Raw genomic sequence first — 25,200 nt, 5'->3', positions numbered from 1 at the left:
TTACAATAAAAACATACTTTTGAAATAAGTATAAAAGTTTTATGTTTTAATGACTGCATTTACTCAATAAAGATGTACCATTTGACTTTTGATAACAATACAAAAATCAATATGCAGTAGCTAAACCATCACACAATAGAAGAACTGACTTCTTACCTGAGTTGGGGTAATGATGGGCACACCACCAACAATGTCAGTTCTGTAAGAGACCTGCTTCTTTCCACATTCGCCTTGGCGACTTGGGTTATCAGGATGAGGCTGTGAGTCTAATGGCTTTGGGACCTAAAACAGTAACTTGATGAATCATTTTGCAACAAGCGTTATCTGAGATCCTCTTTTATCACAGAATTTCCAACCAATCATAAGTCTATATATAACTGGTATATATAAAAATTATTATATATATATATATATATATAAAAAACCCTTTAAGTTTTCATACTGGTTTTTCTTTTACAGTATTTATGACACAGCCATCATTTACCGTGTGCGTCCTTGGGCGGGTACTATCTCATATATTTTCCCTTTTAATCCTCCTGTCAATCCTATGCATAGGAGGAGCATCACCACAGCTGTAAGAAAACAGGCTCAAGAGGTTCAGGGAATGGAAGGCTAGATCTTGGCTGGTCCACGTTCTAGCTCAGTTCGTATAACTCTCTTTCTCATTTAACCACTATAATGACATCCCCATTTTATCAGAGCACTTGAGAATGGGTCACAGCTCTGTGCTGTTACCTTTCCCATCCCTCCAGTCCTGCCCAACTGTGCAACATTCCGAGGACAGGGGATCCCGTCTCTTCAGATGTCCCCCTAATGGCTTTCTCCCCAGGCCTTAGGCCAACCCTCCACCCTCTCATCCATAATTAAACTATAATACCAGTCGTGGGCAGAAACATAAGAATGAAGGAAATAAGAAGGACAGGGGAGAGAAATGAATTCTGGAGGGGGAAGTTTCCTAAATTCTTCTAAGAGATTTTATCTAAGAGGTTGCACGTTTTGGAGAGCTTTTTAAAGACAACATGACTACAGACAGAATTTTACTTGCCAAGATTCGCAAAAATACTTAAGAGTGAAACGGCTATATAAAGTTCACTATACCCAGAAACAATCTGCTAAAGAAGTCCCAGTGTTTTCTAGTGAAGAGCATCATCTACTTCAATTATTCTGACAGAGAAAATGTGGCCATGTTAGCCGTAAGAACAGAGAAATGTACTAAAAGAATTTGAAACCAGAGAAAGAATTAGCTCTCCAACATTTGTATTAGCTGCAATGTGCAGCTGAAAGGTGACCCATACGAAAAGTGGCTACTCCCTATTTCAAGAAGTTGAGGGTTTAGTCATATGTGAGAATTTCCTAAGAAAATACCTCTAATATGTCCTTAAAAATATACTAAAATTTACATTGTTTTTTTTTTTCATTTTTCTTCTAGAAATGATAGTATATTAAAAAACCCTTGCCTATACCGTTAAACCCACCGCTTCTCATTTATCCTTATAACAGAATGCTAAGTACAGCCTAAGTCCAATGTTAATAGCTCAACAATTGACTTAGAATTGCATTTTACAATCAAAATTATCTAAATTGCAAACATTTCTAAGAGCAAGAAAAATACAAGCAAAATACTCATGAATATAGTTAACTCCCTTAAAAATTCTGAATGAAAAGTGAGCTTTCAAGGCAGTCATTAAAATACACACATTTTCAGAACCAAAAAAACCAGTCAGGCAACTTGTAATAAGAATCAGAAAAGTGACCTCACTAGACAGATGGGAAATGTCAGACACTGAACATGCTTGGTTTCACTGCCGATTGCTTATCCACTCTTCCCTGCTTCCCATCCCTGACTGTTGTGATGGTTTTTCTGTGAGAGATCTGCATGTATTTTTGGCAAGCATCTGCACATGATCCTAATGATAGGAAATTCTAACAGCAGAAAAAGAAAAGGTAAAAGTGACTAGAGAAGAGATGAACAAAATGGCAAGCCTGAAGACTGAAACCTAAAACATTCAAGAACAAACTCCTGGATGTTAGGAGCTTTCTGAGGGCTCTACCTACAGGCTGAAAAACACAAGTATAAAGCCTTACACTTTGGATTACATATATACACCATGTTGGTAAGACAGAAGTCCTGTATTCAGGTTATTCTATCTACTCCCAGTTGCCAATTAAAATGAAAAAAAAAAAAAAAAAGTGTGGAAGTTGGGCCATAATTTCAAAACACTTGTTTTTAGATTAAAATCAAATACTGATTTTTTAAATCAAAACCTACAGTGGGAAAAGACACTATTTTAAAAAATAGTAGGTTTATTTAGGAATATGCCATATGCATCTTGGATATTCCTTAATAATCAACAGGGGACCAGACCCCATCATATTTATAGTTATCAATATAAATAGTTGAAAGTGTACTTTGAAAGTTGACTTTCCAAATTCTAGTCATCAATACTTCCTTCAAGCTTGGTTCCTCTCAGTTCAGTTCAGTCGCTCAGTCATGCCCAACTCTTTGCGACTCCATGGATGGCAGCGCACCAGGCCTCCCTGTCCATCACCAACTCCTGGAGTTCACTCAAACTCATGTCCATTGAGTTGGTGATACCATCCAACTATCTCATCCTCTGTCATCCCCTTCTCCTCCTGTCTTCAATCTTTCCTAGCATCAGGGTTTTTTTTCCAATGAGTCAGTTCTTTGCATCAGGTGGCCAAAGTATTGGAGTTTCAGCTTCAACATTGGTGCTTCCTATGAATATTCAGGACTGATTTCCTTTAGGATGGATTGGTTGGATCCCTTGCAGTCCAAGGGACTCTCAAGAGTCTTCTCCAACACCACAGTTCAAAAGCATCAATTCTTTGGTGCTCAGCTTTCTTTATAATCCAACTCTCACATCCATACATGACCACTGGAAAAACCATAGCCTTGACTAGATGGACCATTGTTGGCAAAGTAATGTCTCTGCTTTTTAATATGCTGTCTAGGTTGGTCATAAATTTTCTTCCAAGGAGCAAGTGTCTTGTAATTTCATGGCTGCAGTCACCATCTGCAGTGATTTTGGAGCCCCCCAAAATAAAGTCTGCCACTGTTTCCACTGTTTCCCCATCTATTTGCCATGAAGTGATGGAACCAGATGCCATGATCTTAGATTTCTGAATGTTGAGTTTTAAGCCAACTTTTTCACTCGCCTCTTTCACTTTCATCAAGAGGCTCTTCAGTTCTTCTTCACTTTCTGCCATGATGGTGGTGTCATCTGCATATCTGAGGTTATTGATATTTCTCCTGGCAATCCTGATTTCAGCTTGTGCTTCATCCAGCCCAGCGTTTCTCGTGATATATACTCTGCATATAAGTTAAATAAGCAGGGTGACAACATACAGCCTTGACGGACTCCTATCCTGATTTGGAAGCAGTATGTTGTTCCATGTCCAGTTCTAACTGTTGCTTCCTGACCTGCATAAAGATTTCTCAGGAGGCAGGTCAGGTGGTCTGGTAGTCCCATCTCTTTAAGAATTTTCCAGTTTGTTGTGATCCACACAGTCAAAGGCTTTGGCATAGTCAATAAAGCAGATGTTTTTCTGGAACTCTCTTGCTTCTTGGTTTCTCTACTATTGCTCTTTCTCTCTTTTTTGTAAGTAAGAGGAAAATTGTTTTAATGACAGTCACCAACACACAGTCACACAGAATTCATCAAAGCGAGGAAAGCCATGAACTACGGTGCTAGAGGATGGTCCATTAAGATGGCATGGTACTATAATTAGTAAGTAGATAAATAATCACCATTCCCTTACCCACTGTCCTCTAATCACCTCTATTCTGAAACCATATACTTCCAAAACCTAATTTTGAATTTCCAAAACTTTCAAGTTTATATATTACATTGTACTCAGCAGACTACTAAATTACACAGTTTACCAAATGTCACTTGGAGTGATTCCACAGAAAGGTAAACTACACATACATTAAAATGGAAACTTGAAATTTACAAAGAAATCTACATGTAAATTACAAGCAACTTCCATAGGGAAGTACACCAGGTTAAAGATTCTGCACTTAAATGCATATGGAATTTTAACACTGGTAAGATTTTTTTTTTAAAGAACAGTGAAATAAAACATTTCTTATTAAAGCATGGGAAATTCTTTCATTGCTATCCTATGAGTTAATGTGTACCTATAGAAAACCAATTTTTACTAAGTGATACCGATTCTATACTCAATTTAACAGCTATAACCACTTCGTTGACAAGCACGGATTTCTATATCTTAAATTTATATTTTTAATCATGAATTATAAAAACACATATACAACAGATTCATCTTTAAACTATAAAAGTTTCAACAGCTGCAAGACCACAAAAGCTATTTAAGAGTCCACATACTTTGACACATTACCCAATTCCTTATCAGTTTCTCTTGCATTTGAGTAAGCTTAAAGTGTCACTTGTATAAGACAGTTTCATACCATTAATAAATTAGATACAGCAATTCAAAAGACCTCCCAAATGGTAAAAAGTCTGAGACCATTCAATTCACTACTTTTTCTCTTAAAGCACTAAGAAACCAATGCTGCTGCTCATTGCAAATTGTTAAAAAAAAAAAAAATGGATTACTTCCATGAAATTACTACATAGTCTTTATAAAAAATTTCCCAAATAGGGAATATTTGCAAAGAGTCAAAAACAATCAGTTAAAGCCTTTTAAGAAAATGCACTTCTGAATCAGTTAAAAAAAATTGCTTTCCTGAAACTGCACAAACCTAAAATAACTTCTGCTTCATGTACAGATCAGATGCAGCGCGTGGGTGTTTTCTGTCATGTGGTAACAAGCTGTTCTGGTGCAAGACCCAAAAAAATCGACCTAACTCTGAGAACAGCTTTAGTTATATTAACTCTTTATTGTGTTATGACATAAATATGGCTTATTCATTTAAATGGAAACGAACATATGCTGACTGTCAGGGCATATGTCTTTAAAGAGTAAGTCATATTGGGTCAGTAAATAACCTCATTTTAGTAAAAACACCCTTCCATTTACACAACCTCACCCAGGACCTCCTTCCCTATCCTTCCCGTATGGGCCTGCTGTGTGTGCTTCTCCACCAGTGTGTAAGAGGGGAAAGGGAAGGAGAGGCTTCATCAGGGAACAGCTCCCGTCACTTGCTCAGCAGCAGTACTAAACTCTCCCAGAAATCTGTGTTCTGCTTTAGGGTCAGAGAAGAAGGATGGAGGCTCATTCTTTCAGGAAGCAGTGAGGCACTGAGCTTCAGAGTTAAGCTGCAGAGTCAAGCAGATGGTGTGGCTCACAGCTCCACAACTTAACAGCTATCAAACCTATAAATGTCACTTGATCCTTCTAAGCCTCACTTTTTCAGGTACTTTCAGGTAAAACCTTCAGTGCAAGGCCTGGCACACTACAAACAACACATATTAATGTTCATCAGAAAACCAAAAAGAGAAGCCTGAGTTGGAAGCAGGAAACTGCAGCACAAGAAAATGAGTGCCCAGGAACTGGCGGGGAAAAAACAGTGTGACAAAAAGTTTCAAGCCTGAGACAAACCCCCAAGGACCACGTGGGCAGGACCCTCTGGATATTACAGTTCTTCAGATCAGTCCCCACCCCTGAAGTCATTTCTAAGCCCTTCACTGTCTTGTCCTGCTTCTATCTTCAACTCCTACCTACCTACGACCAGTCCCAGTTATGGCTTAAAAGGCAGACAGAATGCCATTTCTATTCCTTGGGTAGGTGGTAAGAAGTCTTTTAATCTTCCCTGCAGGGAGAGGGGGGAAACATATCCGAAAGGTAGAACTCTACCTGCATTTTCCCTTAGAAACTTTAGTGTAAACAGCAGTTAAAATCTACAGTAATCAGACCTTTATTAGGTATACAATGGGTTAAAAAGGCATCAATGGGCCGATTTTTAAGGGCTAATAGTTACCATGTATTAAAACAAGAAAAAGCATTCATATTATAACCTGTCTTTTAAACAAACTTTGAGGAACTCTGGGATAAACTGTTGGTAAGCTAAGGACACTCAGTAGGTATATTGTACAATCTGTAAAGATCACATGAAGATAATACATTTTTTTCACACAAAAAAATACATATACTTACTGTAATTTTAATAGCTTTGTTCAATACATTCACCCATTCTACTAGGTCCTGCTGATCATTGGCTTGTAGGAAATATTTCCTCATCCCTGCATTCATAACTGTTGAGAGAAAAAACAAACTACAACAGGTGAAATTGTGTACTTATTACCTAAACTTATGTCTGCGACAGCTGAAAAACTTTACCAGCTTCAGTACTGTGACTCTTGAATTTGACAGAATGTTAGACCATATATGATATTGCTTTCATCACTCAATAACATAGAGTATTATCAGTAAGACTCTAATTTGTAATGGTCACGTTTCTCATATGTAAAAATACCACAATATAGTTAGCCAATCCTCTAATGACGGACATTTAGGCTATTTCTGATTTTTGAAACTATGTAAAATATCCCAATGAAACATCATGTACGTATACTTCTCCAAACTTTGGCTAGCATTTCTATAGGACAGATTTCTTACCATAGGCTTCAATAAGAAGAAAATTCACATTTAACATTTTTACAGATATTAGTAAACTGTCTTCCCCAAAGGTTGAATCCAACCAATACTGTATCCAAAGGCCTAAATTATCTAATATTCCTCACTAGCACCTCTTTTGTTTTCAGCCCTGAGATGCTGTGACATTATTTCCTAGACTTCCTTGCCAGCCTGGGCATGTCCTGCTAATGGGTGGTACTGGCGGGAGATGAGAGGTGGGAGGAAAGTGGGGGAGGGGACGGCTCTTGCTGACGCCCCTCCAGTAGCAACAACACACAACCAGCCATGGCTCCAAGCTCTTCTGCTGCTCCCTACACCAGCCTTGAAGTCCCCTCAGGAAGTCCTAGGTTCTGGTAATATCACCTCTTCCCTTTCCTCTCTCCAGCCTGGTGATGGAAGCTGCTTCATATAGTTTTTAATCGCTGGGTTACTTCAGCATTCCTTTCATGCGCCTTCAGCCTCTCAACATCTGGTCAACCGATTCCCTGTAACAAATCCCTTGGGTTTGAAATACTAAGTGTGGTGTGTTTTCCTGACTCTCTGTCCACCTAATTGGTAAAAACTTATAGCCTGTCTAAATCTGAATCTTTGATTACTGAGACAAATTAGTTTTCTATGTTTACTGGTTGTCTACACTTGTTTTGTAAGCTCTGTTTATTTTCTTTACCCATATTTCTCCTGAGTCGTTCATTTATTTTTTCTTGATTTATAAAAGCTTTATTTATAAGAACTTTTCTCCTTGGAAGAAAAGCTATGACCAACCTAAACAGCCTATTAAAAAGCAGAGACATTACTTTGCCAACGATGGTCCATCTAGTCAAAGCTATGTTTTTTCCAGTAGTCATGTATGGATGTGAGACTTGGACTATAAAGAAAGCTGAGCACCCAAGAATTTATGCTTTTGAACTGTGGTGTTGGAGAAGACTCTTGAGAGTCCCTTGGACTGCAAGGAGATCCAACCAGTCCATCCTAAAGTCCGTCCTGAATATTCATTGGAAGGACTGATGCTGAAGCTGAAACTCCAATACTTTGGTCACCTGATGCAAAGAACTGACTCATTGGAAAAGACCCTGATGCTAGGAAAGACTGAACATGGGAGGAGAAGGGGACAACAGAGGATGAGATGGTTGGATGGCATCAGCAACTCAATGGACATGAGTTTGAGTAAGCTCCGTGAGTTGGTGATGAACAGGGAGGCCTGGCATGCTGCAGTCCATGGAGTCACAAAGAGTCGGACACAACTGAGCAACTGAACTGAACTGAAGAGCTTTTATGTTAACCCTTTCAGTTTTATTTCAAGTACTTTCCTGTCTGTCATTAGTCTTGTCACTTAGTTCATGGTATTTTGATGAATCAGAAATAGCCTATCAATCTTTTTCTTTTCTTTAAAGACTCTAGCTTTCACATGGTACTTAGAAAATCTCCCTGACTCAAGATTATAAGAATAAACCTTTATTTTTCTAGCACTTATTCATTTTATGTTTATAATCTTAATACATTTAGGACTTTTTATACAGTTTAATTTACATATACCCATTTAGTGACTACTACTTCTATAAAGCAAAGCATTCCTGCATATACTGGTCAACAAACTACCATAGTCAATGTTCAAATTAAAGCTTATTAATTATATATTACATGATTTATTTTTTAAAAAAACCATTATTCTAAGAGCTAAGGCATCTGAACAACTACGGTGCTGTAATTTTTTGTTTTTAATATACTTTTTTTAATGACTTCTATAAGTCTCCAACAAAATTTTAAATAGCATACTAACACTCAGCTGAACATGACTAAGGCAAGGAGGGAAAACGCTTACTTCTCAAACTCACTAGATTATGAAACTAAGACTGAGAACAAGATACTAAACCAGAGCTTCCTTGAAGTGATTCGCGTCTTATCTTGTGAAGGGCTATAAAACAATTAGTCTGGACCTAAAGAAGTTTAACACACTATAAATCTGTTCTTTTATATCCTACTAGTGACTGGAGAAATTATAAATGCCATAAATATAAATTAAGTGAGTAACTCACTAGGCTATTACATATGTCAATATATAGTTTTTGTTTTTAATTTCCAACACTCAGTAAAGCATCCTTTATAAGCTTTTCCAACTTAGGCTGAAGCTGCGCTCCCCTCATAATGGCTTTTTCCCCCCTCAATATTATTCTGGGCATCTGCGTAGAATATCTGAAGAGTTTAAAATTCTAAGCACTTGGTAATATACTATACCTGCTATAAAGGAAGTGCTTAATACATATATTTTTTGAATAAGTAACATTTATAGAAAGGTATCTTTTCAGGGAAAGAAGAGAGGTAAATATACCTCTAAAAAGACTCTTAGCACAATTTGCAGTCTAAATAAAAAATCATGTGCTTTAAGAATTATTTTCATGGCAGGAAGAGGCATAGTGATTTGATAGGAGGGAAAATCTGAGCCTGGAGCTAACCAAACCTAACGAGCTCATGCACCTACTAGCAATGCCATCTTATACAATCTATTTAGTCTCTGACTCTTGTTTTCCTCATCTGTGCAATGGAGCATAACGCATCCCTCCTTTGAGAGTGGAGGTAATGTGTGTAAAGCAGCCAGCACAGGGCCTGGGAGAGAACAGAAGCTCCCTGTCACCGTCTTCATCACCTTCATGATAGTCAGTATCAGCTGGAGATTTCCAAGTAAGGAAGCACTGTGCAAAATGTTGGAGCAAATTACAAAAAAATTTACTAGCAGTGATGGGAACAGGCAAAGGAAGGAAAAAAACTTTTAATAAGAATAATGAAAAAAAAAAGAAAAAAAGAATAATGATAAACTGTATGAAACCTGTTAAGTTTCCACACTTTTAAAGCAAAGGTTTCATTGTGCATAATGAATGTAGAGCAGAGGCTTGAGCACTTACTAGCTTTTCACTTAAGTACTTTCCTTACTTCATTTCAAATCTTGGTACCATCAGAGTGAATGTACCAAATGGATAAAACCTGAAGCACAAACATTAGCTTGATTTCAAATAAAAACCATCTCACAACCAAGAATTAACTGCTCTGGTTCAAATACGGTAATGGATCAAACAGTTATGAGACATTTTATCATATTTCTTTGCCAATTTTCCTCTGTTTTCTCTATTCCCTCTTTTCTTTCTCTGTCCATTCTTTCTCTATTAGTCATACATCAGTTTTCTGAAGGGAGCCTCTAATTTAATTTTATTTCTGTTCTACTACCTGCTTCATTTTTAGCTTTCTTTGCCTTGTTCTTCTGAGTTTTTTCATAGTCTCATGTTCTTTTTCCTATTTGACAGTTTTTTCTTCTCAAATGTCATGTAATTCTGGGCTAGCCATTCATACTTAAAAACAAGATACCAAAAAACTCCTTGGAAGTTCTCTTGAATACTATATAGGGATTCTGATTGGTGGGCATCACTGTACAGCAAGCCCCTCTGGTAGAAATGCCAGCTGTCAGTACCTATGGCTGTCTTCTCTGGGCTGTTCAGATTCTTGCCCCATTTCCACCTGGCTGCTGATGCTCTGGGCCTGGACACAGGAAAGAGTTGCATTTGGTGTGCAGACTTTTATTTAATCCTCCTGTTTTCCGTTTCATGCCTCATTCCCCCCTCTTCTCTGGGACTACTGTCCGCAGGCACATAGCCTGACTGATGCTATTTTGGGAGATATGACACATGCCATTCCTTGCTGGGATGGGGGAAGGGTGGCCGCCTGCCTGAGCCAGCTGGAGGTAGGGACCAGAGGTTGTTTCTACAGAGACATGCAAGCAAAGTCCCTGTGCTGGGTCCCTCCTCTCTGCTGCTTCCCTAGACAGGATCCAGCACCTAGTCTGTCCAGAGCTGGCACGGGGGCAGGATATGGAAATGACTAGCTTTTCAGGGGCCTCTTCTACTCTGCTAAGTTATTTCCTCCTCCTCCATCCACTTCCCACCTTTTTACACTGTGAATTACAGAAATCTGCTCGTTTCAGGGAATATGGTTTGAATGTTTCTTGTTCTCACTGTTTGGGGGCAATTTGAAAAGAAAAGGGGGAGGAATAGTCATTGGAAGGACTGATGCTGAATACTGAAGCTCCAATACTTTGGCCACCTGATGCAAAGAGACTCATTGGAAAGGACCCTGATGCTGGGAAAGACTGAAGGCAGGAGGAGAAGGAAGCAGCAGAGAATGAGATGGTTAGAGAGCACCACCAACTCAATGGACATGAATCTGAGCAACTCCGGGGAACAGTGAAGGACAGGGGAGCCTGGCATGCTGCAGTCCATGGGGTAGCCGAGAGTTGGACACAACTTAGCAACTGAATAAGAAGAACAAAAAGTGAGAAAGTCTTTATGCTGCCATTTTTACGGAAGTTGTCGGTCCATTTTAGAAGTCAGTGCCTCTTTCTGAAGGTAAACATGTTATGAATCCTTACTTCCTTTAATAGAGGCCTCCCAGGTGGTGCAGCGTTAAAAGAATCTGCCTGCCAATGCAGGAGACCCAGGAGACGGGGGAGGGTTAGGAAGATCCATTAGAGAAGGAAATGGCAACCCACTCCAGTATTCTTGCCTGGAAAATCCCATGGACAGAGGACTCTGGCAGGCTACAGTCTGTGGGGTTGCAAAGACTTGGACACAACTGACCAACACTCTCTTTAACAGAAGACTAATAAACTACTGGCAGAGCAATAGATAACTAATCTTAATCTCCGATTTCAACGAAAATCCCTCATTCTAAATACTGTGGTAACTGAATGTCAGATCTTTCCCTGTATACTTACTGCTAGCCCTTCAAACTGTATGTGTGAGATTTTACATTAATGAATTTCAAGAGAATGTGCATGATATGCTCTAAAATACAACGGTCTCTGTCACGTAACTTACCCCCAGGAGCCTTTCACTCAACAAGGTTCTGAGGCATTTTCCGATTTAGCAACCAAAAATTATAAATTTGTAAAAAACACATGACTTTTTATAGCTTCTTAGTGGTGATAAAAGCATTACAGAGGATCCTCATACTGTATCCTGCTTGTATCACACTTTCTTACTGGACATATACAATGCTATCCCTACCATACTGCCTACAGAAGAAACCTGCTCTTCTCAAGCAAAAAAAACCATATTTAACAAATATCTTCTACTTTAATGTAAAACAGTCTCTTCTGAGGTCAGCTGGAAACTCCTACTAATTTTTGTCCCTTTCCTCACTAATGTCCACTAACACACTGAGGGCATACAGATTCTCCCAGTTTTAACTATACCCACTATAATAACAGATTCTAACGTTCTCCATTCTTGATCTTCAAGCTCCATCCAGTCCCTAATTATTGTCACCAGAGTATTTCCATTTGGATGTTTCTCCGCCATTCAAACTCCATACTAAATATTTCACCCCATATTAAATATTTCAACCTATCAAATCACCTCTCCTAGATCCTCGATTTCTTTCCTTGAAGCAAACCTATTTGACATCTCTGTCTTCCCTTCGGTTCCCACAGGTCCAGTCACCAAGTCCTTCTGCTTTTCCTTCTAATGTTCCTCACTCCTCCTCCTCAATTGCCATTATCCTAATTCAGGCTCATGTTAGGAACAGTAGTTCAAAAACCACTTAAACCATCTCCTTGCATCAAACTCTCCTATCAACACAACAAAACTTCCTTCACCTTCTATCTTCTCTCTGCCGCTGCTGCTAAGTCGCTTCAGTCATGTCCAACTCTGTGTGACCCCATAGACGGCAGCCCACCAGGCTCCCCCATCCCTGGAATTCTCCAGGCAAGAACACTGGAGTGGGTTGCCATTTCCTTCTCCAATGCATGAAAGTGAAAAGTGAAAGGGAAGTCGCTCAGTCGTGTCCGCCTCCTAGTGACCCCATGGACTGCAGCCCACCAGGCTCCTCTATCCATGGGATTTGCTAGGCAAGAGTACTGGAGAGGGGTGCCACTGCCTTCTCCGATCATCTCTCTAGATGTTCTCTAATCTCTTACCTCTCATTTTCCAAAACACATCAAGAAAAAAATCACTTGTCAACATATTACACCCTAACTCCTGCCTTTTCACTTTTCAGTCTCTCACCACTCTCTCTAGCTTCATTCAGTGTTCAGATCCCCCCATACACCACGTTCTTCTCCCCTGTACCCCTCTGTCCAGTGGTCCTCCCACCTTTTCTCCCCAGTGATAAAGGATGATCACACTAGCCTCATGTAGTATGGCTCCCTTGACTCCCAAGATCCCCAGAAAAGGATCTGAAGCTCTTCTTCTGTGACTCTATTAAATAGACTGCCACCCCTTTATCTACCGCCTGTGATGAATGCAATGATAATTCCCTGGCCCTGTACCTGATTTTGGGCTCCAAAATCACTGCAGATGATGACTGCAGCCATGAAATGAAAAGATGCTTGCTCCTTGGAAGAAAAGTTATGACCAACCTAGACAGCATATTAAAAAGCAGAGACATTACTTTGCCAACAAAGGTCCATCTAGTCAAAGTCATGGTTTTTCCAGTAGTCATGTATGGATGTGAGAGTCGGACTATAAAGAAAGCTGAGTGCCGAAGAATTGATGCTTTAGAACTGTGGTGTTGGAGAAGACTCTTGAGAGTCCCTTGGACTGCATGGAGATCCAACCAGACCATCCTTAAGGACTGATGGTGAAGCTGAAACTCCAATACTCTGACCACCTGATGTGAAGAACTGACTCATTGGAAAAGACCCTGATGCTGGGAAAGACTGAAGGTGGCAGGAGAAGGGGATGACAGAGGATAAGACGGTTGGATGGCATCACCAACTCAATGGACATGAGTTTGAGTAAACTCCAGGAGTTGGTGATGGACAGGGAGGCCTGGTATGCTGCAGTCCGTGGGGTCACAAAGAGTCGAACACGACTGAGTGACTGAACTGAACTGTACCTCTCTGTGAGATTGCAGCCTGGGATATTGTTAAGGGCAACAACTGCTTCTTATTACTCTCACAGCCCCCAGTGCCAAGCAAAGTGCATATATACTAGACCTTCATTAAATGTTTACTGAGCACTTAATCAAATACCCTCAACTACCTTGCTCCCAAGCTGTGAACTTCTCATTTCCCATAAGCTGTAAACGAAATCCTTTCCATTATTTAAGCACTGAACATCAAATGATAATAAAATTAATCTTGCTGGATGTGATCACTGTAATCACTGATAATGATTACACATAATCGCTGATGATGATTACACATGGGCAGAGTGGGAGGAGGTTGTGACTGGGAGGGACACAGGAAGAGGCTTCAGGGGTGGGGAAGCAGTTTTACTTCTTCACCAGACTGTAGTTTCAAAGCAATCTGCCTTAGAATAATTCATTAACCCGCAGGACTAAGTCGTGGGCCTTCTGTGACTGTTTTCTCTTGCAATATGATGTAATTATGTTAGTCTAACTTAAAATTACTAATATATAAAATATAGCTACTCACCAAAACAGAACTCAGCCTTTGGCCTTAGTTTAGTTGCATCGCTAACCTAACAAGAGAGAGAAATGAATCACTCACTTCTTCATATGCTATCATAATCAACCTTAAACACTGTGAACATCCACATGTACGATTTCCCAGTACTCACACACATTTAGCAACACAGGTCTAAAGTTAAACTATAAGGCAAATGAAAAAGAACTATAAATTAAATTTAGAACATGGGTCCCAAATGTAAGATACGCAAAAACAAATGATACTTCCATGCTCTCTTTTAACAAAATTGTTTTTTCTTCAAAGGAAGTATGAAGAAACTGAAAATAAACCAGTAAGTTTTATGTCACACATATAAACATTTTTGGTTTCATGTAATTTTCAAAATACCCTCAAGGAATACTCCAAAGAAACAATGAATTCTTCCCAAATTGCATATTTCTAAATTAACTGCATGAGGAAATGGTGGTGGGTAAGGGCCAGATTGTATATTTAATAAAGTCCAAAAATCCAGAAGACACTCATCTGCAATGAGGAAACCAATGGCACTGGATCCTCACTGGTACATTAGAATACCCTAGGATAAGGGACCCCCTTTACTACATGCAGCACGTGGTTCCATCTGGAAAGTGAACAACTAGCTGCCCCTGGTTGCTGCTAGCCTTTAGATAGAGCAGCTCACATGGAAGCCCGTCCAGGGCTGTTTGCCACGCTGCTGCCCAGTGTCTAAGGGCCCAGTGCCCTTAGAAATGTAGCATCTGTTCTGTACCTTCAGAAGGAATTCTAAGTTTAGGTTTCCTGACTGATCCCAACTACAAATTCAGAACACTGAATCACAATGAAATTTGTTCCAGGGATAAATTCTGAGGGAGAAGTGGCAAGTCTAAAGTAGAGTACAAGGGTACAATTCAAACTTCAGTACGCTATGGGGCAGAGGTGAAACTTCACCACAAAGAGAAGGTTATATTTAAAAAAGGAAGCAATGGAGGAGAGGAAAGCAGTGGCCAGTCAGTCTGCCTGTTTTATTGAATTAATATCTTAATCCTTAAAAAAACCTCCCATTTTTAAAAAGACCAGGCAATAAGCAATTGAAAAGATACAGGCACACAGGCAATTTCTACCTCAACTGCCTATTCCAATAAAATAGGCCTTTCCACATCACTTCACTAAGAGTCAAAAATCCCTGGCAGCATGTTTACACTGCAGTATATGTATACTGCAGGCAATCAAGTAAACTGATGAGGGGGTGGGGTGTTGGGGGGCATCTACAGTTTATTCTACAATGGAATCCTACACTTCCTAACAAAAGTTATAGAATTTAAGTTGCAAGCCACCCTGAAGTATTACTAAATGTCTTAAATTTATAGGAACACTTGAGGTATACTTAAAATTTGTCTTCTGCAAATTTACATAATAACGATTTTAAAGTAAAATGGTTCCCTTTAAATATGTAATTTTTGTTGTCCAAGGACTATTTTATTTTTTGGTCAATGAGAATGAATAGCTCTATTATGATACTGAATACAAAGCTCTTTATTTATCAAAAATATCTTTCTCTTTTAAACAGAGGCATTCTTGTAAATTGGTCCTCTGATGAAGACCTTTGCTAACAAATCCCAATATATGCATAATAGTATGTGTATGTGTATTATTTAATCATACTGTGTTGCTACTTTCATATCTCAAGTCATCACCAAGCTTATTACTTTCTGTAAAACAAAACTATTAATAGTTTCTCAGCATCTCTCTATCTCAGTTCCCAAAACAGTAATAAAAGATAATAAGAGGGGGAAAACTACCTAATACAAATCTAAATTTTTGAAAAGAAAAATAGTATTGCAAAAATTTCTGAGAAGTCAACAAACATGAAAAGAAATCAGTAGAGACAAAGTCAAATGAGGGAAAAATCATCTTTCATCATGAAGATAGTTTGTATTCTCCTCAAAGTAAGACGTAAAGAAACAAAAAGTCAAAGGTAATGAGATTAAAAATTAGTTTAAATAAACACAGATTTAGAAAAATCTTCACCAGATTTCCCAAAGATAGAACCTAACTATTAACAGATCAATCCACTTCTGACATTCATATGCCTAATCATAAAAGTTAATGTTAACTTCCCAGTTTGCTACATTCTATAATTTAACTCTGTACTCTTTCTAAATTTGATAAAATTTCCTAATTTTAATGAAGAACTTCCTAAACATAGTAGTAATCAGGTAGTATTTTCACTGTGATATGAACCACAACGTCATCTTAAATGACAAAGAGAAGAGTCGGCTCCCTTTATTCAAACTCTCATTCTAAGGGATCTTCATTCAAGCATGAGTGTAAGACAATACACAGAGACTACCTTTGAAATGTAGGTAAGTTTAATGGCGCCAACACGTGATGATCCAGAAGGTAGGTTCTATAAACAAATTATTAACATGTAATTAATATCCAACATTACAAATTTATTTCACATAAAATGTCCAATACACACTAAAAAAAAGTTAAGAAATCAGATGTTTAGATGTCACACTTTACAAGTTAACTTTTCAGTTCAAGTATTTACTAGGTTTGAAATCAAGTGGACAACAAGGATAACAACAATGAACTCTTTCTGTTCCACCACAACACATTCTGTTATAGCTAAAGGCTATCTTGTTATCATTATATCTAAACTTTTTTCATGAGCTTAACAAACCATAAACAAGATCAGATTTTGTTTCAGAAAGCAATGGGGAAAAAATATTTAGACATAAAACAAACACGAAGGTAAGAAATTTCAAAAAAGTACATATACTACTTTGTTTTATTAAAATTATTAAATCACATATACGGCTTTAAAAAGACTGGATTTTCCCCCATTTAAATTATGTTAGTATTTATTACACCATTACTAATCTATATTGATACCATTTTTCAAGAAAATTATTGACACTTTTAAAACAGGGAATGTATATACTGGCACATTCATTAAAAATGTAATTATTCTTCCCTTCCAAGTTTGGGATATGGTATGTGTCTTAAAAGAAGGAGAATCATTTCTGCCTGAGGCTATCAGAAAAGACTCAGTGGAAGAATGAAAAGCATTGAAGCTCGACTTTATAAAGAAAAAGTTTGAAACACAAAGAACAGGACAGCGAATATTCCAGGCAGAGAAACAGATAAGTTTCACCAAGTGGATGAGGATGTTCTGTACTGAAACGGGAAAGAGATTGTGCTGGGCTGTAAAACGGAGTCACACAGGGTTGAAGTAGCAAACAGTGGTTTAGGAACTTAAACTAACAACCTAATTATAAAGGACCTAAATAAGAAACAAAGTAGCAAGGAATTTATACTGTTAAGACTTGTAGGGAATTCCCTAGCCATGCAGTGTTTAGGTCTCAGTCCTTTCAGTGTGGTAGCTGGGTATCAATACCTGGTCAGGGAACTAGGATCCTGCAAGCAGCCAAAAAAAAAAACTTATATATATATATATACACACACACACACACACCATTAAAGAAGGCTTCTAAGCAGTTCTGTAACCAAAACTGTGCTTTAATTAAAATGAACTGGACTATAATAATCAGGGAAGATGGAGATGGGAAAACCAGATAGAAGAATCTGCAAAAAAGTAATAAACATAAAGACTGATAGATGATTTCAAAAGTAAAAGTAAAACAATCCTGATTTTGAAAGTTTCCTCCACTATAGATTAAGGATCAATTTTTAACTTCCTTTATAATAATGTACATTAAAGAAAAAAATCTATGGGTTTATTCTCATAAATGATTAGGAGGTACCTGTCTCAAACCTCTGTAAGCTTAGTGGAAACAGTTAATGATATGGAAGCCTAGACATTTAAAAGATGGGATTCTCAAACACAAACTGATTATTGTTTACAGGGACAAGTCTTTTCAAAACTGTCACTTCTATGCAGAGTAAAACTGCATTATGTTTTGCTTTAAACTCCAGACTATAAATTGATACAAGCTTCTAAATTTATATCATAAATATGTACATAAAATTATAACTTTTAATGTGTATCTTTAAATGGTTGTCCTTATACAAAATGTTTTATGTTTAAAGGGTTTTTTCTTTTCAATTTGGATAAGGAAATGAAATGTTAAAATGTCTTCAAGCTCTTCTAACCACTATCAAACAGTTTTTTTCCCCAAATACTGCTATTCCACAATTCGAAATCATTATTTTTCTTTTAAGTCCTCCATAATTCTATCATTTGAACTAGCTGAATACAGCTCTAATCCCATGGGTGAGAAACAGAAATGAGCAACTATGTCCTGACTGCATGACATAAAGGGTCATAGATTAGTGACACGGTACAATGAAATATAAGTACCTGGTAGATAAAGGATATTCAAAATATCTAGTTTCTACAAAGTGGTATGATTGCTGCCAATTTCAATCAGCAAAGAAGTGGGTTTCCAATCTGTTATTTGACAATGAACAAGAAATAATAAACTAGTATGACATTTAAGATAAAAAGAGAAACAAACTATTTATTCTTATGAGTTCCTCTACTCATTTTGCGAAAATCCTCTTTCAGGTTTTTTCAAATTCACTTTCTAATAAAGCTACTTAATTAACTCTCCACCATTTCTCACACCATCAACAAAACACAGAAAGCCCCAAACTGATTCCCTAGTAATACTCTAGAACGGATTTTTAAACCAATGGTTAATGTAAAGAAAGCAGTGATCAGAGGAAGAATGGCTCCCTAAGTACAGGCTATTAAAATCACTAGAACAGTGTGCAACCAGGTTGAATCATATGAAATCGCCATTTTTTTTTTTAGTAGATCAAAATGGTAGTAAAATGGCAATTTCATGTGGTTCAACCACAATAATGTTAGCAAGACATTTTACTAAAGTTTTCATAAAGAGATATGTCTTAATACATTTTAAAGTGACACTTTAAAGCTGGTATTGAAGGCTAATACACTGGATGATAGAACACAGATTGTAAAAGATTCTTATCAGTTGGAATGAAGAGATAAAATTATTAAGAACAAACTGAATAAAAAGATTTAAAATTCTGCACTCCATTCAAAAAAACTAATGGGCTAATTAATTACACCACAGAAATCTGGCTTTAAAAAAAGAGTTCATGTGAAAAAGATCGAGCTAAGTACACACTTTAACATATACCCTCCCTGCTACAGCCAAAGCCAACTGTTTTCCAGGTACGCCACAGGGTTCCTTACTTTGATTTCCTGCCCCACACTATTGGGTGAGCACTGAATACCCATTTCTCCACATCCTGGCCAAAATCATACTCTTTCTTCCAGGTCAATTCCAAATGTTACTACCACTTCTGGGAAGACCTTCACTCCCTCTGCTAGCTACAATCACAGCTTTCCTCTGAAATCCAAGTTTATTGTTCCTTTGGTGTAATACACATATTCTATTTTGTTCTTTTCCTTTAGTTCTGTTTAAGTGGGAAGTACTGACAAAAGGAGAAATTCTAAGGAGAAGAACCTATTATATAAAGACAGAGAAACAATCAAGCAGTTGTAAATAACATTCAGGAGAAACTGTACAAGAGTCAACCAGATCTTATGAAAGAGACAAATCAAGGGAAGCTCATAGGTAGAACCGAGCAATGGCTTGTGTGGGAAAGAAAATCAGAAACTGGAATCTAGTAAACGGTAATCAGAGGGAGTCAAGAGGGGCCAAGTTACTCCCCACCTTGGAAACATGGAGTGGGATTGTGCTACAGATTAAGAGATGGACAATAAAAAGGAGGAACTGGATTCATGTTTTTAAAAAAAAGGGAAAAAAGGGTAAACATGAACTTCTGATTTCTGCTGACTGGTTCCTTCTCCCAATGACTTTGGTCAAGTAAATAAAGGTATTAATCATGTAGCTGCACAGACAGGTTACTGTCACCCAAGGAAGTTGGTCATACTCAGAGATAAGGGAGTAAAACAGGGTATCGATAAGTTCAATAAGGACAAGGGTAGAGAAGACACAGTTCCCAGCAAAAAAAAGCCTCATACAAGGTCAGCAATCAAATAATGTAAACTGAATTAAAATACAAATAATCCTCCAAAATTTGAAAGGCTGCATGTGGATACAGGACCAAATGTATAGAGAATCAGAGGGTAAAGTAGATCAATAAATAGAAGATACAAAGAACTAGATTTTGGCATGCAAAACAATAATTAAAGCTGTCTCAAATATAATAAATACCTTTTAGTAATGTGTAGTTCAAACAACATAGTGAACATCAGGGATATATGGGTCTCTTGCATTAAGGAGGAGACTGAATTAATACTAAGGATTAAGATCCCTTACAACTCAAAAAAATTAGTTTGAAGTTTATAATTTCTTTTAATTATCAGTAGAAGTTGTCAGTAATATCTGGTATAGTAAATGATAAATGGATAAACTTCAAACCCAAGATATATGACATTATATTTTCTAAAATAATGGCTGATGATCAACTTCCAGTTACACTGTGTGAGCTTGTGTACATTATAAACCCCTAGAGGCCCTGATTATCATCTTATTACCTTTCATATAAGAGAATTTTTTTAAAAACCTATCACTATCAAGCTCCAATTCACCATCTCTCCTTGGTCTGTCCCCAGCAGAAGAGACGATGAGGGGATGTTTGCTTTCGGACTGGACTTGCTTTTCACAAAGTCCTGCTGGGATTACTCAGAACCCTGTGGCCTTCAAGGATACTATCGACTTACTACTTCTTCAGTTATCAAGTATTTATCTTATTCTCTTTTTTCTCTGATTATTTTTACTGAAGTGTAGTTGATCTACAATGCTGTGTTAATTTCTGCTGCATATATATATATATATATATATACACACACACACACATGTGCACAAAATGAACATATTTTCTGCATGAATGAAGAAAATGAAAGAAAATGAATTCATTTTTATATTCTTTTCCATTATGGTTTATCTGAAAGTATTAAATATAGTTCCCCACAACTCAAATTCTATATGAACAAATATAAATGTATTAGCAATATGCATTTTGCCTAATCTAAAATCAATATTGAAGAGAAAAGACCACCACACTCATTGTTAGGGGCTCTGGTTCCTTCTCTGTGAAACAGATCTGAACCTCCTACCAGTCCCTGCTCTCCTCAACTTTTCATTCCTCACCTGTAGAGGTCATCCCCTAGACCAGATCAGCTTAGAAGTTTGCTAGGGACTCATCTCTTGCTTTGCACTTACTTCCTTGCAATATACATCTCAATTTGAATTAAGAGTTTCACGGGTAAAGAAAATTTAAAACTACTCAACAGATGATCTCCAGGCCAAGGCCTCTCAAAGATCATAAAAATGGTATTCTAATTTTTAATAGATGACATCTGCCCCCAATAATTTGCAAGGTAACAACAACAACAACAAAAAAAAACAAATTCACAAATGGCTGTCACTCAAATCTGACACTAAAAGATGAAAGGACTACACAAGTGCAAGAGTGTCAACTTGGTTAAGCAGCTTATTTACCAGAAGACAGTACTCTCGCCTGGAAAATCCCATGGGCGGAGGAGCCTGGTGGGCTGCAGTCCATGGGGTTGAGAAGAGTCGGACATGACTAAGCAACTTCACTTTCACTTTTCACTTTCATGTATTGGAGAAGGAAATGGCAACCCACTCCAGTGTTCTTGCCTAGAGAATCTCAGGGACGGGGAAGCCTGCTAGGCTGCCGTCTATGGGGCTGCACAGAGTCGGACATGACTGAAGCGACTTAGCAGAGCAGCATAGTTTCTATCTTAGAGACAGTATCTTAAATCTAAATAATCCAAAAACTTTCTACCAGAGTTAGAGTTGTTTCTCCCAAGGAAGGAAAAACAAACACATGTCTAAATTTTTATCAAATAAACTGAGCTTCATCTTCTGAACTTTATCACAGTAGGATTTGGGGGTACAGGGCAAGGAGAATAGTAGAAATAAGTAGTCAGTAGAAATAAATTTAAACATATGTTGTTTAGGAAGACAAATCCTAACACCTGAATAGTATATCAAATACTTTAATAATAATAATAATACTTTAATTATTAAAATTCATATGCTTTTGAAGAGGGAACCTTTTGGATTTTACAAACCTGTGGATTATCCATGTACCATACAAAACTATCTTCTCTGGTATCCAGTATGAAGTACCTCCGAAGAAACTTCCCACTGTTTTCATTTTCTTCAATGTCTAGAAAACCACAAATGCGATTCTGACGATCCACATAAGGCATTTCTGAGCTTGAACATTACACTGTGAAAAAAAAAAATTAGCAGTAAGTACTTCTCAGTGGACTTCAAGCACAAAATATGCTATGGTACAGTTTATTCAACAAAGAGCCTACTTTCCAACATTAGTTGGGAGCTGATTAATGTGAATACATAAAAGCAAGGGCAAAAATCACCTGCAATTAAGTTTACTGTGAGTGGTTACTATATGCAACTGTACACTGATGGGGACAAAGGAGAACTATTCATCTCAGCTGAATAATTTACTTACTTTTTTCCCCAAGAGTAGGCACCATCATCCCCTCTTCATGTTAACAGATAAGAAATTTAACACTGAGTAGGGGAAGTGACTTTCCAAAATTAGTGAACCAGTAGGTAATGAAACAAAACATGAATCAAGATTCTTGGACTCTAGAGCTTATATCTTAACCTTCCCATCTAAAACCCTTAGAATTATTAAACCAAAATGAAACAAAATAAAGTAAGCTAACATGATAAAAAGAGAGATAAGCAGGTATTCTATGCTTAGTCACTCAGTCATGTCTGACTTTTTGAAATACCATGGACTGCAGCCCACCAGGCTCCTTTGTCCATGGGGATTCTCTAGGCAAGAATACTGGAGTGGGTTGCCATGCCCTCCTCCAGGAGTTCTTCCCAACCCAGGGATCAAATACAGATCTGCAGCATTGCAGGTGGATTCTTTACTGTCTGAGCCACCAGTGAAGCAGGTATTATGTGCCTCCTAACAGAAGACACAAACATCAGCAATGAAGTGCATATAACAACAACAACAAAAAAATGTTTTATCTCAATCTGATCAAGTCTCTAGATTTCCATAAGGCCAACTCATAATTCATAGGAAATAAAGAACACAGAGGAACATATCAAACTGCAAAAGTGGGAAACATTAGGACCAAAAGTCCATTTTCCTCAGCAAATAAATTATTAAAGGAAAAAGAAGAGAGAAGTTACAGATGAAAAGAAACTTCAGAGGCATATCATATTTTGATTCTGAAGGACTGAAATTTTTGTTGTGTTGATTAAAGTTAAAAATCATGACTTGGGTAAAAGGCAGTGTTTCCATCCATTTTTCTCTAGAACTATAGATATGTGATTCCCTCCTGATGTGATGCAAATCTCTAGACTGTTCTTACTCTGGTCCTTCTAGAGCCAGTGTCAACATCTTGTGACAGACTGAATTATTTACATAACTAGTTCTTCATTAAACTCATGGTGAAAATTCAGTTAGAATATGCCCTGATACACTGCCTATCTAAATCACTTAACTGTATGCAGCTAGAGAAATGGTGACACACACCAAAATATTAAAAAAAAAAACTATCCATTAAGTTTGTATACATGTGTTATCATAAATCTGACACTTGGAGATAATTTTTTCATGAACTTACCCAAAGTTTTTAAAAACTTCTAAAATGTAATCAAAACTTGAAAAATCAATACACTATACTAACACATATTAACAGGTAAAAACTATCAACTTGTGTGGTATACTGCTATGAAGAAAGACACAGGCCAAAGGAACAGAATTAAGAGTCCAGAGACAAACCCATACATTTGTGGCTGATTTTCAACAAGGGTGTCAATACCATTCAATGGGAAAGAAAAGCCTCTTTAACAAACAGTGCTGGGACAACTGGCTATTCATATGAAACTGTTATATTTTTTACTCTCTGTCATGTCAGACTCTTTGTAACTCCTCCTCTGTCTCCAGACAAGAATACTGGAGTGCGTTGCTATGCCCTCCTCCAGGGAATCTTCCCAACCCAGGGATTGAAACCAGGTCTCCTGCATTGAAGGCAGATTCTTTACCACCTGAGCCACCAGGGAAGCCCTATTCATATGCTTTAGAATTAAACTGGACCCTTATCTTATAGGGCTTCCTTAAGAGCTCAGTTGGTAAAGAATCTGCCTGCAGATGGGGGACACAGGTCCACTTATGGCTGATTCATGTCAATGTATGGCAAAAACCACCACAATATTGTAAAGTAATTCAGTTCAGTTCAGTTCAGTTGCTCAGTCATGTCCAACTCTTTGCAACCCCATGAATCGCAGCACGCCAGGCCTCCCTGTCCATCACCAACTCCTGGGGTTCACTCAAACTCATGTCCATCGAGTCAGTGATGCCATCTAGCCATCTCATCCTCTGTCATCCCCTTCTTCTCCTGCCCCCAATCCCTCCCAGCATCAGAGTCTCTTCCAATGAGTCAACTCTTCACATGAGGTGGCCAAAGTATTGGAGTTTCAGCTTCAGCATCAGTCCTTCCAAAGAACACCCAGGACCGATCTTCTTTAGAATGGACAGGTTGGATCTCCTTGCAGTCCAAGGGACTCTCAAGAGTCTTCTCCAACACCACAGTTCAAAAGCATCAATTCTTTGGCGCTCAGCTTTCTTCACAGTCCAACTCTCACATCCATACATGACCACTGGAAAAACCATAGCCTTGACTAGATGGACCTTTGTTGATAAAGTAATGTCTCTGCTTTTTAATATGCTATCTAGGTTGGTCATAACTTTCTTTCTAAGGAATAAGCATCTTTTAATTTCATGGCTGCAATCACCATCTGCAGTGATTTTGGAGCCCAAAAAAATAAAGTCTGACACTGTTTCCACTGTTTCCCCATCTATTTCCCATGAAGTGATAGGACCAGATGCCATGATCTTCGTTTTCTGAATGTTGAGCTTTAAGCCAACTTTTTCACTCTCCACTTTCAGTTTCATCAAGAGGCTTTTTAAAGTAATTAGCCTCCAATTAAAATAAATTAATTAAAAAAGAAAAAAGAATCTGTCTGCAATGCAGGAGACCCCAGATTGATTCCTGGGTTGGGAAGATCTGCTAGAGAAGGGATAGGCTACCTACTCCAGTATTCTTGGGCTTCCCTTGTGGCTCAGCTGGTAAAGAATCCGCCTGCAATGAGGAAGACCTCAGTTTGATCCCTGGGTTGGGAAGATCCCCTGGAGAAGGGAAAGGTTACCCACTTCAG

At 37.9% G+C, this 25,200-nt stretch overlaps 1 protein-coding gene across 8 annotated transcripts in view; it reads right to left on the bottom strand.

The window, feature by feature from the left end:
• Window positions 1-25,200, bottom strand: part of PLEKHA1 (pleckstrin homology domain containing A1) — a 54,711-nt gene that overhangs the window by 13,001 nt on the left and 16,510 nt on the right. For 6 of the 8 annotated variants that reach the window (XM_055561013.1, XM_055561014.1, XM_055561010.1 and 3 more), the window contains exons 2-6: window positions 22,062-22,222; window positions 16,344-16,400; window positions 14,003-14,048; window positions 6,103-6,200; window positions 157-282 (exon numbers count right to left, since the gene is read on the bottom strand). In XM_055561013.1, coding sequence (XP_055416988.1) covers window positions 157-282; window positions 6,103-6,200; window positions 14,003-14,048; window positions 16,344-16,400; window positions 22,062-22,202 — 468 coding nt within the window. In that variant the 5' untranslated portion in view covers window positions 22,203-22,222. Of the gene's footprint in view, window positions 1-156; window positions 283-6,102; window positions 6,201-14,002; window positions 14,049-16,343; window positions 16,401-22,061; window positions 22,223-25,200 lie in introns of those variants that run through there. The other 2 variants (XM_055561018.1, XM_055561017.1) reach the window with 2 other exon arrangements.

Source organism: Bubalus kerabau, chromosome 22 (genome assembly GCF_029407905.1).
Source record: "Bubalus kerabau isolate K-KA32 ecotype Philippines breed swamp buffalo chromosome 22, PCC_UOA_SB_1v2, whole genome shotgun sequence".
In the NCBI taxonomy this organism is placed as follows: domain Eukaryota; kingdom Metazoa; phylum Chordata; class Mammalia; order Artiodactyla; family Bovidae; genus Bubalus; species Bubalus kerabau.
Note: the sequence above shows the minus strand (reverse complement) of the source record. Positions and strands in the feature narration are given on the sequence as shown.